This window comes from Urocitellus parryii, chromosome 3, assembly GCF_045843805.1.
Source record: "Urocitellus parryii isolate mUroPar1 chromosome 3, mUroPar1.hap1, whole genome shotgun sequence".
Taxonomy (NCBI): domain Eukaryota; kingdom Metazoa; phylum Chordata; class Mammalia; order Rodentia; family Sciuridae; genus Urocitellus; species Urocitellus parryii.
The window spans coordinates 154,188,229-154,205,463 of NC_135533.1; the positions used below are offsets into that span (position 1 = coordinate 154,188,229).

The following is a 17,235-nucleotide window of genomic DNA, read 5'->3' on the forward strand; positions in this document are numbered from 1 at the left end:
TATTCTTACTTAAAGGATAATCACCCAGCAAAAATAAAAACTTAAATTTCAATTAAAAAAAAAACACCTCTGCTCCCAACAACAACAAAAATTTAAAAAGGGGTGAGGGGAGGAAAGAAGGAAATAAGGAAGGAAGAAACCAGCTCCAGTCAATGCTGCTTGCTGTGCTGTGTGATCCTGGGCAGTCATCACCATTCTCTGTCAAGACAGAAGAGATCCAACATTCTGTGCAAAAGGTCCTGGCATGAAAACCAGTGTGGGTTGGAGACTACAGACTGTCCCCTGCCCGTTGCTTCACAACAAGAGGCTCTACCACCCAGCTCCGACAGACCTGGGGTTGCCCACACCCAGAGGACAAATGGTCCCTCCTTTTGGGATTTAGGCTGGTGTCAGGAGGCCTCATGGGTGAGGAGGGCTCTTTGGGATCCAGGTAGCTGTTTATTCCTGGGGTACACTCTCTGCTGGTGTCCAGCACACTCCCTAGGGCCTTCCTCCCTACAGAGCCAAGTGGCTATGAGGTGTCTACACTGCATGATAGGGGCCAGTGGCCTCATAACCAGTCAGATACTTGGGCCCACTGGAAGGCAGGAGGTGGTAGTAATGGCATCTACCATGGGTTATAGGGGGCTCTGTAGCACTTCCAGTCCAGCTCCAGGGACATGAATTCAGCTACACTTTCCAAACATGCAGATGCTGTCCTGATGAGTAGCATCAGATAAGTGACTTCTCTCTCCAAGACTCAGTCCTTAGGTCTATGGGAACACTGCCTCAGGCCTCTCCCCTCACCTTGGGTCTGGCTAGAAGACAACAAGGGCATCCTTGAAGCTGGACTTCCAATGGGCATTGTTGGAGTCAGGCTTGTCATCCTGGGGGAGACTCCCCTCAGAACTCTGGAGAAGCCTTCAGGAGCCAGCAGATACTTGGGGTAAATGACAACATATAGCACTAGCTGACAAAGCAGCTAAGCCAGTTCCCAGAGTTCCACAGAGCCTTGTCAGACAGGCTGAAGCTGCAGTGCTGCATTCCAGTCCCAGCAGCCCCCAACTTGGGCATACTGATTAGGCTGGCTGAAGTTGGGGTCCAAGGATCTGGGCACAACAGGCTCCTGCTGTCAGCTGTCCAGGTAGACAAAGAGAATGTCCTCATCTGTGCCGTAGCTGGTTCTGGCCTCCTCAAAGTTACTGACACTGGTGCTGCACATTCCTGCTGAGAGTGGGGAGAGCAGAGTGGGATCAGTAGGTGGGGAGAGAGCAACCAACCTACCAGTGCCCAGGGAAGTTGGGTGAGGTCTACATCCCATCTGCTGGGCCACACCTCTTGGCTCAAGTCCTCCACCCCCAGGAAGCCTTCCTTGCCTATTCTGGCCCTCATGAACTCTTTCTCTGACCCTTCCTCAGTATAGCATATGGAGAAAGCAAAGCCCAGAGAAAGGAAAAAACATGCTCCAGGACACATGGACAGGTCAGGAAAGTCTGTCCCTGTACCCTGAGGGTAGTAGGTAGCATGGAGCAAGGGTGAGGTTGGACAGACTTTCTAATAAGTGTACTGGTTGTCCTGGAAGGATTGAGTGGACACTGCAGCCTGTGCAACATAAGTTATTGAGGCAGGGACCTGAGCAGTGGAGTGGAAAAGAGGGGTGGTCAGAGGCCAGCACTGGTGCAAGTTTGTGGCTCGTTTGCTTACATGGTAAAAGGGGTAGCCCCGATGACAAGAGCCCAGGAGTAGTAGAGGCCTTGGGGAAAAGGCAGCAAGGGAGATTGTGGTCATATCAGGCTGGATAGGAGGAAGTTGTGGGAACATAGGGGACAGTGAATGCATACCGCCTTGGCCCACCCTGACCCCAGCACTCACGGTCAGCATAGGCTGGGTTGTTGTAGAAAATACAGCCGGTGGCCCTGTTGTAACCACGCAGAACAATGAAGTGGCCCTGGTAGTCAGGGGTACGGCAGAAGCAGCGATGGCCACGGGGTGCAAAGCAGCAGTACTTGACGGGGCTAGAGCACAGGTCGCAGTGTAGCACCCCTGAGTTCACGAGCACGATGGCCACATGGCCCTGTGCCAGATGCGCCTGGATGTCCTGCACACTCACTGTGCTGTGGGCAGAAGGGGGTCAGCTGGTGCCAATGGGCTCTATTCCCCATCTCAACTGGATAGATCCCTGCTTACACCCCCGTTATCCTGTGTTACGAAACTTGGGGACCTGACTTGTCTTCCCTCTGCCCTGAATTTCTTGTACATGGAACATCCTTGCTTATCGTATTGGCCCAGGTTAGGCTCAGGGCCTACACAGGACCAGTGTGTGTATGTTGTTAGCAGAGTTCTGAGAGAACACAAGGACCAGCTGGCCCTTCAGGAAGGGAAGTCAGAAGGTCAATTCCAGATGGGCACAACTGAGGACCACTAAACAGTTTATGGAACCTCACTCCTGGTATGGTAGATATTTTGCCAAGTCCCTATTTCTACTTTCCCATAAATCCTATGTGGTTTACATTGGAAATTACTAGCCCAATTTAATTCCCCAAATCCGAGCAGAGCCTGGCTTGGCCACATTCAAAACCAAATGTTTTTCTAAAAGGGCTATTTTCCCCTTTTTCCAAGGCTCCTGTGGCAGAAGGAATCACTCAGAAAGCACTTATAGGGGAATGCTTTAAGTTAACTCAGTAAGCACAATGTCTGGAGCTGTCCCATAGGCAGACTCATAGAAGCGGCCCCATTCTGTGTCTTCCAGCAGACAGCAAATCTAAACAAAAACCCAGAAGGGACAGAAGGGGCTTGGGGCCCTTAAGCCAAGGGCTCCCCGAAATTTGCTGAAGGGGCTGCTCACCACTTGGGGCCCTCCTTCATTAATCAGCTCCTCAGGAGTGGCAGCATCAGCACCATGAGGTCTGGCCCAACTCTAGCCTCAGCTGAGTCACGTGGCAGTTTGGTTTGCTGCCTTGGCCGGTGAAACATGCCATTTTTCCATTTAGTCTCTGAAACAAAATAGCTGGCAGAGTTCCTACTGGTGTGTACAAGAGGAGGGGAATTTCAGCTATGGGAGAAAAGAAGGAGCATGCTAGATCGAAAAGTTGCAGCTCTGTAGAATTATGAGTGTAGAAATGCTGGGTTCAGATCACAGCATAGCCACAATGCTGGGGGAACCGTGCACTGGCAGGTCTCTCCCAGCCTCATTTTCCTCCTGAGAAATGGGGCGGCAACAGCTTCCCTGCTCAATAAGACAGTGCCTATCAAGTGCCCTAAAAAAACGTTTGCTGCCTTTACTTCCATCAGGCAGTCATGTGGCCAGAGGATAGTAGAGATTTATCTTCTCATTTTCCAAATTATCAGGTGGTTACATTATGTTAATAATAAAAACATAATTTTATAAAGAAAGAGTAAACCTGAGAAGAATGGTCCCAGAAAGTCTGGCCAGGGGCTAGAGATAGGACGTCTAAGTGTAGCCTCTAAGCAAGTCTGGAGAATGCTAACCACATCTGGGCAAGTTGCCCCCAGGGTCTGCTTGAATCCAGCCCACCCCCACATATGGATGAGAAGGGAGAGGTCCATGTAAGGTCCCAGCATGGGAACAAGCTTCCTAGACAGTCTGTACATGTGGCCTTCCCTGCTCCTGTCCCTGTCCACTGTCAATCGCCCTGCCACCACATTACTCAGGCTGTCCTTCCCTTTTTAGGGCTTCTATGTTTTGTTTCATGCCATTATCCTATGAACAGTCCAAGAGCTGATCACAGCCTGTATCACTCACTTTTCCCTCCAGTACCTGCTCAGGATCCACTCCAGACCAGAGTCTAGGTTATATAGCTCCACTGACCCCCATTTTAAGGATGGAAAAAACAAAGCACAGAGGGGCAAATTACTGCCTAGGTAGGAGACACTAGTTTTGCCTAACTCTAGAGCCCCAGCCTTTCCCAAACACTATCCTGAGATCTCCCTCACTACCAACCTCACCAGAGGTAACTGGCCATGGTAGGGTGAGAAGGACTCACCATTTTTCCACGAGCACCTTGCAGGCCTTAGCTTCTGCAAACAGCTGGTTCACCCGGGTTTCCTCTGTATCAAAGTGCTTCCTATAGAAGGACTAAAGAGAGAAGGGCAGTCCACTTGACTACTCTCACTCCATATGGTTAAAGCAAAGAATATGTTATAGAAGGAGGGGATGTGGGAGGGCAGAGAAGCTCCATTGTGAGGCAGGCTGCACATACAGCACACCCAGTCTGTCCCAGGCCAGGGAGTAAACAGGACCAGAGGCATTATCAAGATGGGTGGGCAGCTGGGCTCAGGCCAGCTCCTTAGGGAAGACTGGTCACCCTATGGCAGGCATAAGCAAGAGCTCAAAGCAAAAGGGTAAGGTGGGGTCTGAGGCTGAGCCATAGCTCAGCTTATCCAGGCATGGTTCATGGAACAGCCTTTGTTTGGTGCAAGTACCTTATGGTAACCAGAACCCCCATGGAGGAGGCTAAAAAGACCCTGTTCTTAAGCCTCTTTCTCTGCCTCAACCAGACTAGATTCATTAGCCTTCTTCCTTTGACCAAGAAGGTTCAAAGGAAAGTTAAGTTGATTGGCAACTGCCACCATGTCACAGCCCTTTTGCTAACTAGCCAGCACTGACTTCGCTCTGCCATGTTTTGGAGTCTGGGCCACGAACTTTTGTAAGAAAGGCTTTAGCTTTGCAGGGAAACAGAATACACTGACGTGTGGGCTCAGCTGTCAATGTTGGCATTACTTTTAATAGGAAAAAAAGGAAAGACAATATTCGTTTTTCTTCAAGAATACCAATTACTCAGCTTAGAATTGGCTGCCCTGGTGAGAAGGAAGAAAATGGGCAAATGAGGGTTACATGAAATCAGAGTGATGTTCTTGGAGGCCCTGGGCTGGCCTTGTGCTGGAGGACAGTAAGGAAGAATGAAGGAAGGTAAATGCTCTTCTGAACATCCTCTGAGTGTCATAGAAGGTAGGCAGGAGCCAGGACTCAGTGATTAGGTACTCCACACAGGCTGGACCTCATGGTCACCTGCTCAATGTGGCTGGTAAATCCTTTCTATAGCCCATCTGCCACTGCCCCTGGTCTCTGCACACCTATATCCCACCAGATGTCCAGGCCTTGACAGCTCTCTCTTCTAACTACTACAACTGGGTGACCTATGCCTCTATGTGGCCTCAAATGAGAAGGCCCATCCAGGTGTGGTGGCTTACCTGGTTTTTATAACCCTTGTCGACGCCCAGGGTCTGGGTACAGAAGCGGTGCCTCACACCAAAGTGGCGCATCAAGTAGGCCAGATCAATGGTCCAGATACTTCTGGTTAGGCGCAGCTCCTGCAGGGCACTCTCAAACTCTCCATCGTCCAGCTGGCCCAGGTATCTACAAGCAGAGAGGCCAAGAAGCTCAGCTTCAAGGTGGAACTAGGTCATAGGTGGAACTAGGTCATACTCCATTACTGGGTCTATAGCAACTGTTGCTTCTGCTCCCCAAAAGGCTCTGTCCTTTATCATGAAACCCTATACCTGCCCACATGCTGCCTGAACACAACCTGAAGACTATCAAGGCTAAGGCTACCTGGGGCACTGTTCTGGCTCTGGAGTCAAGGACCTAGATTTTGCTTCTTGTGTCTCTTGCAGGCTGTGTGATCTTGGGCAAGTTACCATCCTCTATGGTTATGTTGATTCTAGGCCTTTGTATCACATTAGTGCTTTGTTTTGTAAAGGTTATTTTTGGTGGTACTGGCGATCAAACCAAAGGCCTCATTCATGTTAGGCAAATGCTCTACATCTGAGCTATACCCGTAGCCTCCAAATCAGTGGTTTTCAAAGTGTTAGGCACTGAACCTTTTGTTGAATCCCATCTTTCCCACAATTCCAGAATGTAAAACTGAAACAGATAAGGGAGAGGCAGATCTAGGGTTCCAGGCAGCTGACTGAAAACTCTTGTACAAGATGATGGCTATAGTCTCTTCTGGTTCTGATTGTCAAGGGTCCTATAATATTCATTCAGCCTCAGCTCAGCAGACTCCCAGAAGCCTGAGATTAGGAGCATAGAGGATTCCCTATACCAGTTACGGGCTGCTCTGTGGGCTAGGCGAAGGCCCCTGGAACATCTCTGGCCATCCCAAATTCCTAGGCATTACCAGAGTAGAGATCTGGGTGACCTGATCCACCCTTTGCTCACTTTTGTAAATAGGACAGGGCCCAAATGGAAGATAGGCTTCTTGCAACCTCAGCCAAAGGTGGTCACAGAGAAGATGAATCCCACCCAGGTGTCTTCCCATGCATCCCTCAAACCATAGTAGTTGGTGAATAGGGAGGGCGTAGGCCCCTCCACTCACCGAAGCACCATCCTAGAGCAGGCTAGGCCGCAGTCCCAGTGGTAGAGCTGCTGGATGATGGGCACAGGCAGCTGCACAAAGTCCCCTGCATGGAACAGAGGAAGGTTTCAACTCTACTACCATTCCCTGTGGAGACACAGTCATCACCTCCTACCTAGATCCTGTGGGGGCTCAGAAGATTTCCCACAGTCCTTCATTCTTACAATACCAGTGATCTCCCCCAAACACCAGCCACAGCAGGTTAGCCCTACTCAAAATCCTCCAGTGAATTGGTTCCCATGTCTCTTAGGACAATTTCTCTGTGGCTACTGTCCTAGCATCTTCAGCTTCTTCCCCGTCATAAGGCTGTCCTTCAGGCAGAACCTGTACCTGTCATAATCCTTCTTACCTGGGGTCCTTTGCACACACGGTTCTTCTGCCTAGATGCTCCTGGCTTCTGAAGAGCTAACTTCTGCCCCTGAACCTCCCTTTTCTAAGGTACTGCCCCTTTAAGACCTGGCCCCCACCATGTATACTCACATCATCCCATGTCTCTCCCTCACAGCCCTTCTTTGGGGAGGATCTCTGAAGCAGGAGTAGGGCTGTTTTACTTCCTGCTTTCAGACCAGATGGCAAATGGGAGGTACCTAGCAGATACAAGTTCGTGGGACACCGGGAGGCTTACCTGATTCCAAAGGCACTAGGACAACCAACACATGAAAGTCACAGTAAGAAGGGGACTGTTGAATAAGCTGTATATGTGGACTGCTTCTGAAAGCTTCTCTAACACAGTCACTGAGCAACCTCACAGTTTGTCCTTGCCAGGTAGTGAGATGAAGCAAAAAAAAAAAAAAAAAAAAAAAAAGGCCTGACCTAGGCATTCTAGTCCTGGCTCTACCACTGGCTGGCTGTGAGCTAGACAATGGACTTCCTCTTACTAAACTGAGTTTGGCCAACCCTAAAGTGGGGACTTTGGTCTGATTTGGTCATTCAGTTGACAAATATTTTCCAAGAACCTGATTAAGTGCTTGGCATCTGTACTATAGTAAAGTGGTGAGTGACATAGGCAAGGTCCCTGTCTTGGTAGACAGCAATAACAAATGGACCTGTGATTGCTACTGGCCACGCTTTACCTCAAAGTGTGTGCAATAAGGCCAATAAAGGCAGGATGGCATAGGTGAGGAAGACAACCTGCTTGTTGAGCCACCTGACTTCTCTGTGCCTGCTTATTCCTCTATGAAATGAATCATCGCAGATGTAGCCTACAGGGTACCATGAGCACTCAAGGCAACAGTATGCATAGAACCTTGCCTCTTAGCCAGGGACTGGTACACTGAACCCAGGCATGACTGAGGCTTTGTCCTCTTCCCCAGATGCCTCGAAAAAGAACCAAGGCCTTCATTCAAGGCCCTCACATATTTGTCTCATACCACTGCCATGGATTCAGTCCTACCTGTCCTTTGTCCCAAATTCTACTCACCTTCTGTCTCTGCTTACAGCAGACTAATGAATTTCATCCAACTTTCCATTGCTCTTAGAATAAAATTCTCACCTCTTAGCAGGACCCAATCTTGGCCCACTAGACTTACCTCAACCCTGATCTGTACACTGTTTGACCTGTAAACTCAGCAGATTTCATTCTACCCCAGGGCCTCTGTATGTCTGGCACCCTGTCTGGAAATCTCTTCCCCCGGTGCTGTTGTCATTTAAGTCCCAGCTCAGAATCTCCTAAGAGGTTTTTCCTGATTATATCTTTGAGGGGTAAGGGGCCCCATTAATGACATCCTGTTTCTTTGAGTGCTTAGTACAACAAAAGAAGCTACTGTTGCCCCACTGGACTATAAGCTTCTTAAGGCAGATACTATGGTCTGAATGTGTCCCCCCCAAAAAACACTGTGATGGTATCAAGAGGCGAGGACTTTGGGTACACAATGAGTGGATTAGTGCCTTATAAAAGGGTCAGAGGGAACTAGCTTACATCTCCCTCAACCCTTCTGACCTGTTATGTGAGGACACAGCATTTGTCCCCTTTTCTTCCCTTCCTGCCATGTGAGGATACCAAGACAGAGCTTATTTATGAGGAATGGGCCTATCAGACACTGAGCCTGCCAGCACCTTCATCATGGACTTCCCAGTCTCAAGAACTATGAGAAAATAAATTTCTATTGTTTATAAACTACTCAGTCTCAGGATTTTGTTATAGCAACACAAATGGACTAAGATAGCAAGGAACCTGCTCTTCTTGTTTGCTGTTTTCCCAGTACCTGGTATCTGATGCTTAATAACAACTCTAAGTTACTACTTACTGGAAAAAAAAAACAGATTTATTAAGCATTTGCTGTGTACAAGGCTCTTGGCACAAAAATGTGACTAAAAAGACCCAAATCCTGATCTCCAGAGACTTATATTCTAAAACAGTTCCACACAACAGACTGGCTAGAAAGAGAGTTCTCTGCAGGATGTGGTGTTATAATGATAAACCAGTATCTTCCCTTTTCAGAACCCCTGTGACTATAACAGCCTTTCTGTTTTTGTTTATTCAGGCTGTACTCTCCAGCCTCTGCTCTGGTATAACCTTTAGTCTGAAAGTCCAAATTTCTGTTTCCTGTACCTCCCAAGGTCTGTCAATGTGGAGTCCTTGAGGTGGCATCCACTTTCCCCCTGGACAGAGAATTCTGTGGTGTCAGGTAAGAACAGAGTTGAATTGCTTTCTCCCAGCCCTCAAACATGTTTGGTGAATACAAGTTTTCCAAAAAGGCCTTACTCGTTGAGATGCCCAAGCCTACTTGTTATTGCAGTACCCCTGCCCCAGGTTTCCAGACTATAGTCCTTTGTTGAAGACTCCCTTCTTACTCTGTGGCCTAGGCTCTGGCATTGACTAGCTGGGCCATCTTGTGCCCAGCTATAAAATGTGGTACAGGATACTTGCTTTCTTGGACCCTGGGAGACTCAGTTGCTCTTCCTCTTCTTGCCCTGAGCCCTGGAACCCCTTGATCCTGGAGCCCCATGGAGCAAAACATCTCCAAATGGCCATCCTAGTCTTGGCACAGGCAGGTCAGCCCATATGAAGATGTTCCTGTAGGGGGTGATAAGGGTAAGGCAAGGCCTTGACATTTGTCCTGATAACAGCTTTAGCTTTCAGAGACCAAAGCAGCTGCCAGATATTGATGCCTGGAGTCAGGAGACAACCCCACCTGAGACCTAGAGTCTGCCTGGAAGGCCCTGGTCTGGCTTTAAGTTGTTGGCTGTCACTAAGAAATAAAGGCTGTCTACTGTCTTTGGTCACTTAACCCCTCTGGACCTCAGTCTGTGCCTTTACAAAAGGGCAAACAACAGTGGTCGCCTATTTTACCCAGTTGCTATGAGGAGTAATGAGGCACCACATATAAACAATTTAGCAAAATGCCTGGGGCAAGAAAGCTCCCTATGAATGTGAGCATTACCCCACTAAGACTCAGGAAAGAAAGTATCTCAGTAAAGACCACAGAGTTAGATAATTGGAAGACTAGAGATGTAAACTCCAGTATAATGTTCAGATTCTATTCCATGCTGCAATCACAAAAAAAAGACCAGTCCCTGGATGTGATGTGCCAACGTTCCCTAACATCTTAGGCTCTGGGTCCCCCATACTCTTGACCTCTCTCATAAGTTGGCATCTCACCTGTTTACTAACATCAACCTTGTCTGTATCTTAAGCAAAGCAGGAATCATGGCTACCTCCTTACTCCCATTCTTGGACAATCAAAGGGATTCTAGCATCCTCAAGGCAGAATGAACCACAGTGAAAAAGACAGGTCGTTGAGTCTGGGAGCCAGGGAAAAGGGCCTTCCCATTGCTGGACAGACACTCTCTCGGGCAGCTGCCTCCCCTTATTGGTCTCAGTTCAGACAGTTCCCCCGTGGAGGCGGGACCTCCCAAGGCAGCTCCAACAGGATCTTTTGCTTCTGACCGCTATCAGAAGTAACTGGGGTCCTAGCCCTGGGAGTATCAGTAAAACACAAATGAACAGAAGTGTGGGGGAGGGAGGCGAGGCGCGAGAGTCCACCTGGCCAGGTTTCGCTCCAAGCTCCACACAGCCTGGGCTGGGACGGCAGTCGGCCCAAGGTCGTGCGGCCAGACCCTGCGCTGCGCTAGGGCGGTGTCCCCCTTGGTCCCCAGGGTGAGGGCTTGGCCCTCACAGAGGCACTGACCGGGCTCAAGCTGCGACCCCGCCGCCTCCGCCTCCGTCCTCATGACCCCGGCGGCGCGGGGCGCCCATGGCCCCGGCCCGGCGCGGGCTGTAGCTTCGGCTTCTGCTGGGCCAGGAGCGCGGCCGGTGTGTGTCGAGTTCCTCGGTCGCCGCAGTGGTAGGGAGAAGGGGAGGCGGTGGCCAGACCGCCCCAAACCCCGCCCCAGCCGTCTCAGGTCTGGAATCCCGAGGCCCCGCCCTTCCCTTCCCTTTCCCAGACTTGGGTTCCAAGAGGCCCCAGCCACCAGATTTAAGCCCGCCCCCGCCATTCGCAGTCCGGGTTTCTGATGGTCCCTCCCCCTTGTCCAATCCTTATGCTAACGATGACGCGTTTCCCGGAAGCTCCGCCCCTTTCCCTGAGCCCCGCCCGGAAGCCCCGGCGTACTGCAAACATTGGCTTTTCAGAGGCTCTTCCCCTTAAGAAACTCCGCCAGCCTTCAGGGCCTGTCCTTTGCAGCTTCAGGTGTTAGCTCTAGTCCCGCCTTACACTTGGCGGAGGCTCCAGGCATCCTTTCTCCGGCTCCCTTTAGGGATTTTCCCGGGGCGGCCCCCCTACACTTCATTTCTCTGTACAGTGACATACCTCGCCTTGCTCAGCCGCCCTCACCAGGCGGTGACGTGATCCAAAGGTTAAATTGTGAGGCGAGGTCCTGGCCCTCAGCACCACTTCCTTGTCGCTCCCGATCCGAGAGCCCAGGCCCCAGATACCCGCCTTGCTGTCCAGCTTGCCCTTTGTGTGAAGTGCTTGGAAGTGCGAGCATTCTTGTCCCCTTGCCGGCTCCAGGGTAGGTGTTTCCCTCAACCCCTGGGCCCTGTCATCAACTCACTCTCTTCCGGCGCCGGAACTGTTGTACCATAGTCCACGTTTCCCAGCCGGCGGGGTGAAGAGGAAGCAGAGACTAGACCGCGCCCACCAATAAGGAAAGGAAAGGGCGGGTCATGCGCGCGGCATTTTGGGAACCCGTGGTATTCTGGGAACGTGGTTGCCGCCATTCGCTTTCCTCACGCCTTTGCAGTCGCATCAATTTTAGCTACATCTTAAAGAAGGAGGAATAGGCCGCCGCAGGTGAGGACAGACCGAGGGTGGGTGAGGGGAGGCCGAGGCACTTGTGAGGGCTGGACGTCGGAGAAAGATACGCTGCCTCGGAGCTCAGCCGGAATAAGAGAGGGAGGGAGGGAGGAGAGCGGGAAGCGGGGCCCGCTCCATCGTATCATTAGCACTTGGAATAGTTAATCACTAACTGTTCCCCAAAGTAGGTGATTTTCACTTCCTATGCTTCTACAGGTCATTTTTCCCGAAATATCCAGGAAATCTTGGAATCACTTCTGCTTAATCATTTTCTTCCCCGAAGTCCTGTTTGGATCATCCTTTTCAAAGGTCTTTGCATTTCTGCCTCTTTCTTGCAGTGCTTTCCAGACTGCTGTAGAAGGTGTAACAAGTTTTTCTGCTTTTAAGCTGTATATTCGAATCATTTTATAAGTGCTGTTGTTTTTTTTTTCATTATGTATTTTCTTATGTATAATCCTGTAGCTCCCTGTTGTTATAATACAAATTCCTAAAGCTGAAAGCCATAAATTCTCACCAAGGCATTCTCTTTACTCATTTACCTTCTCTGTCTCTTGAACACATGGTATGTGTTCCACATTTGAGTCAAAATGTTCGCCGCTTATTTCTTTTTAATTAGTGTAAATCAAACATTTATCCTGATTATTTTTCCTTCACAGTAACATTGCTTGCTTACAGCAGGTTATCACTCTGAACATTTTGATACTTTTTTTCCTTAGCCTTGGTAGTGCAATAAATGGAGAGTCGAAAGATCTGAGTTGAAAAGCACAACCTCCACTCTTAGATTTGTCTGAGTCCTTTGGTCTGTGTCTGCACTACCTAGTATTGTGGTCTCTGGCCACACATGGTTGTTGAGCACTTGCAATATGCCTAGGGTGACTGACTGAATTTTCTGTTTTATTTAAGTTTAATTAGGTGCATGCAGACAGTGACTACCATTCTAAACAACTCAGGTCTATAACATTCTCAAAATTGAGTCACTAGCAATTGTAGGTTGACAAATATATTATTCTGAAGGTGGATGCCAGTCCTCTCTCCCCCAGCATGCACACTGTATTGATTATTAGTTATTTTGATAAAGATTAAGGGACACATAGTAGGGTGGGAGAAGGGAGGGGTTTTTTTTCATTCCTATTAGCTTTCCCTTTGTCCATCCTATGACTCCTCTTCATCTCACATCTTGCATGAGTTTGCTGTGGTTCTTCCAAGCCAAGAACTAAGCTCCCTTTCTTTTTGTTAATTTTTTTAGATGTTGATGAACCTTTATTCATTTATTTATATGTGGTGCTGAAATCGAACCCAGGGCCTCACACATTCCAGACAAGTGCTCTACCACTGAGCCACAACCCCAGCCCACTCCCTTTCTTTTATTGAAATTGTAGCTTTGGCATCTTGGAGTACCAGTCCTTCTTGGACTCTGAAAGATTAATTGAATGTTGTTTCTCTCATTGTAGAACTCTGTTCCGGCCAAGATGTCTATTGGTGTGCCGATTAAAGTTCTGCATGAGGCCGAGGGCCACATTGTGACATGTGAGACAAACACGGGTGAGGTATACCGAGGAAAGCTCATTGAAGCAGAAGACAATATGAACTGCCAGGTACCCTGCTTTACATGAGGTTGTGAGGGAGGTGTGTTCCAGTATCTCAAAGGACAAAGGGGTGGTGGGTGATTAGAGGTTTTTATAAGGCTCTTCTCATTCATCAATTATTTACTGAATGCCTAATGTGTGCTAGGTACTCATAGGCTCTCAGACTATATGCATGAACAGGAAACTCATGGTTTGAGGCAGAAAAGCCATATATAAATTTGGAATTTTGTCCTTTGTTTTCTCTATCCTGTAATCATTTTCTCCCATATTTTAAAGGGCTATTTTAGAGAAATGTTGCTGTTCCCTTTGGTAAACTCCTTCAGAGTCAGGGCTGTTATTCATTTTCCCCACATGCTTTGCAGTTGGCAAAATCTTCAACTCATACAGTGTGTTCTTACTTTTTTTCTTGGAGGAAGAAACTCATTTGATTATTGTAACTACCTTGTGAGGAAGCAAGTTTGATGATAATCTTGACGTCCATAAAGTAGAGAGAATGAGATTAAAGAATTAAGCTACTAGACACCATTCTGCTAATACATGATGGAAAAGCTTCCTGATGTGGTACCCTTCTCATAGCACTACTTTGTCTTTTGCATAGTCACGTGAATTGTTTTTTTTAACATTAGTTGTTGATGGACCTTTACTCATTTAGTTATATACAGTACAGAGAATCAACCCCAGTGCCTCATACACGCTAGGCAAGTGCTCTACCACTGAGCCACAACCCCAGACCATAGTCAGGTGAATTTTTATAGCATTACTTGATATGATCTTTGTTCTTTATATCTGTGGTTAAGAGTTTGAGCTTTAGAATCAAAAATGTGAATTTGAATTCTAACTAGCTGACCTTAGGCATATGAATTGTCTGTTTCCTTTTCTGTAAAATAGAGATGGTGTTATTTGGGGGCTCTCATAGTTGGATGTATAAAAGTTTTACTCAGGAAATGTCAATAAAGGATAATAGAGCTAGGTATGGTGCCACACACCTATAATCCTTGCAACTTGGGAATCTGAGGCAAGGCAACTGCAAATTTGAGGCAATTTAGTGTTTCAAATAAAAAATAAGATCTAGAGTTCAGGCTCCTGTGCTGTAGTTCTGTGGTAAAGCAACTGAGTTCAATTCCTAAGAACACAAAAGGATAATGGAACAAATAAGCATGAGTAGGCAAGAGAGTTTTCAGTCTGAGGTTTTAGTTTGACCAGGGAAAGGAGGGTTGAGCAGAAAGAGCCTCATACTGCAGCATAGCTCTGAAGAAGTCTCAGCCAAAACAGGGATTGCTTCTATGAGAAGTTTAGAATAGAACAGAAATGGTCTGACTCTAGTACTCCTGCCATGGTTAGTATTTGGCTGAGAGTTTGTGGAGAGAGAGACCACAGGGTGAATGCTGTAATGAATCCCACAGGAGGCTGTCAGGTCCCTATACTATTCAAAGTCTGTTGTTTCTTGAGGGAGATATGAGCAGCACACTTCCAAGACTGCCAAGAGGATAATACCTAAATCTCATGGTTGTTATATATTTCAGATGAGTTATGTATGTGCAGCAGGTAGCTCAGTGCCTCACATGTTGTTATTGTTCAACGTAAGGTACCTATTACTGTTCTCTAGGTTGGAGAGGTAAAGAGCCTTATCCTTGATTAAAATGAGGGTCAGGGGTTCAGACTGTCTATTGCTTTGCAGTGTTCATTCATTTATTTGTGATTTTTTTTCTGTACCTTTGAGTATCCATCATCTTCCTGCCAGGTTGACCACCTCAGGCATTTCCTTTGAATGCAAGGAGATTGACATCAGTAACTGAGGTTAATCTCCTCAGTGTTATTGTGAGAGTTCAGGCTCCTGTGCTGTCTGTTCTTCAACAGGAGGGTCTGAAAATTTGCACCTCTCTTTGTGCTATAAAGGGCCTGGCCTCTGTTACTCTTTTACTTTCATAAGTGCAGTCTTTTAGCTTAAGAGATCCTCATCTGTTTCAAGGCACTTTAGTTTGGAGAGTAGAATGCAAGACTTAGGGTAGTGACTCTTAATGTGCTTATTGAAATACTTGGTTTTTTTTTAGTTAATTAATTTGGGCAATGTACTGAATCTTCAGGGCCTCAGACTTACAGACCATTGGTTTTAGACCTGAAATCACGTTGCAGTCTGCCATCTAGTATGACTTGGGATAAACTTTGGACCTCTTTCACACACTATTTCATTCTCCACATCAGGGATAAGAACCATGATACAGAGGAAATGAGAGATGTGTGTCAAATGTTGGATGGGGGGCCAGTTACCTGCTTCCCTGCCTGTATTAGTTTTCTGGGTCTACCATAATAAAGTTCTACAGACTGGATGGTGTAAACAACTGAAATTTGTTTTCTCACCTTTATAGAGGCTAAAAGTATGAGATTAGTGTATTGATGGATTGGTTTCTTGATAGGGCCATGAGGGAAGGATCTGTTCCAGGCTCTCTTTAGCTGTAGAAGGCATCTTCTCCCACGTGGTCTTTCCTCTATAGCATCTCTGTCCAAGTTCCCCTCCCCCCCTTTTTAAACTATTTTTATGTGGTGCTGAGGATCGAACCCAGGGCCTCACACTTGCTTGGCAAGCTCTCTACTGCTGAGCCACAACCCCAGCCCCAAATCCCCTCTTAATAAGGACACCAGTATATGTGTTAAGGTCCACCCTAATTTCATTTTTTAACTTAATTGTAAACAAGATCACATTCTGAGTTACTGGGGATTAGGGCTTCAATGTGTGGATTTTTGCAGGGACACAAGTCTCTAACCCTATCCATGTCAAAATGATGAGGCTTCATTGGGTCTACCAGAACTTAAGCTCACTGAATGTAGCAATCTGTGTGCATTCAACTTGGCAGCAAGTAAACACTGAGCACTGTACTCAGGGAGTACCCGGCCGTATGTTCCTTCCTAGCTGGTCAGTCTGCCCTTTGGAAATGATGTCATACTCCCAATACTCTCCCTGCTTATTCTTTGCCAGAGGGTACCGTTAATAACATTTTCTATTATAAAAATGGAGTGGGTTAGCACTTTACAAAGATTTGGAAAACAGTTGCAAGAATCTCAGTTGATGGACTTCTTTCCCAACATGTATTTTGGGGTTTAGTGTTTGCCTTATAAAAACTTTCAAAAAGAATTAGAGCTACTATATAGCTCGGTGTTAGATCCCTTGAATGCATGCACAAGGCCTTGGGTTTGATGCACAGCACCATAAAATCATAATAAAAAACCCACCTTCCAATTTAAGGGCTTATTGTGGGAACCTACCGTGGCTATAAAAGCAATGACCTTGAATTTCTGCTTCATGAGAGTATAGTTAAATGTTGTAAGCTGGGCATGGGGGTGTGTGCCTAAGGCCCCAGCTGCTTGGGAGACTAAGGCAGAAGAATTGGTAGTTCAAGCAACATTTAAAAAACAAAAAAAAGGAATAAGCCCAGCACAGTGGTGCACGCCTGTAATCCCAGCAGCTCAGTGGCGCTCAGGAGGCTGAGGCAGGAGAATTGTGTGTTCAAAGCCAATTTCAGCAAATAGTGAGGCCCTAAGCAACTAAGCAAGACCCTGTCTCAAGATAAAATGTAAAAAGGGTTCAGGATGTGGCTCAGTGGTTAAGCACCCCTTGGTTCGGTTCAATCCTCGATACAAAAAATAAAATTAAAAACCCCAATATCCTACTTTATCTTCTCTAACAACAACTTCTTCCTCCCTTCCTCAATGTGTGTGTGTATGCATGTACATCTGTGTACATGTTAGCAATCAAACCTAGGGCCTTATGCATGCTAGACAAACATTACCACTGAGCTACACCCTCAGCCCCTTATATGGTAGGATAAAAATAGAGGAATGTGTCTTGGTTCAGGTAAGCTGGGCTAGAAAGTAAAATAAAACTATAAGCAGTCAGTTCCCAGCAATATAACCCCAAATCCCTGTACATTAAATAAAGGTATATTCAGGTACCTTTATATCATTACTAAGATGTGTAGTGTTCATAAGTTGTACAGATTTTCCTGGCACTCAGATATGCTAGGGAAATATATTAGATGATATTCTCAATAGTATTCCTAG

At 47.1% G+C, this 17,235-nt stretch overlaps 2 protein-coding genes across 10 annotated transcripts in view; one reads left to right on the forward strand and one right to left on the reverse strand.

Annotated features, from left to right (window-relative positions):
- Positions 1-73: 73 nt before the first annotated feature.
- On the reverse strand, positions 74-11,584 carry Gucd1 (guanylyl cyclase domain containing 1). Of its 9 annotated transcripts, none has more exons than XR_013343353.1 (7): positions 11,352-11,584; positions 6,318-6,402; positions 5,191-5,356; positions 3,984-4,075; positions 1,852-2,093; positions 787-1,206; positions 74-198 (listed from the first exon to the last, which is right to left on the reverse strand). XR_013343353.1 is itself a non-coding variant. In XM_026412515.2 (7 exons), the coding sequence occupies exons 2-7, from the start codon at positions 9,314-9,316 to the stop codon at positions 1,112-1,114; spliced, it is 771 nt and encodes a 256-aa protein (XP_026268300.1). In that variant the 5' UTR covers positions 9,317-9,372; positions 11,108-11,435; the 3' UTR covers positions 74-1,111. The 9 variants fall into 9 exon arrangements, 8 of the variants coding, with proteins under 8 accessions (XP_026268300.1, XP_026268299.1, XP_077652271.1 ...); XM_026412515.2 differs by adding an exon at positions 9,226-9,372 and having other exon boundaries at positions 74-1,206; positions 11,108-11,435; XM_026412514.1 differs by lacking the exon at positions 11,352-11,584 and adding exons at positions 9,226-9,372; positions 10,487-10,547 and having other exon boundaries at positions 74-1,206.
- Positions 11,501-17,235, forward strand: part of Snrpd3 (small nuclear ribonucleoprotein D3 polypeptide) — an 18,099-nt gene continuing 12,364 nt past the window's right edge. The window contains exons 1-2 of the mRNA XM_026412523.2: positions 11,501-11,590; positions 13,045-13,188. Coding sequence (XP_026268308.1) covers positions 13,063-13,188 — 126 coding nt within the window. The 5' untranslated portion in view covers positions 11,501-11,590; positions 13,045-13,062. The remainder of the gene's footprint in view (positions 11,591-13,044; positions 13,189-17,235) is intronic.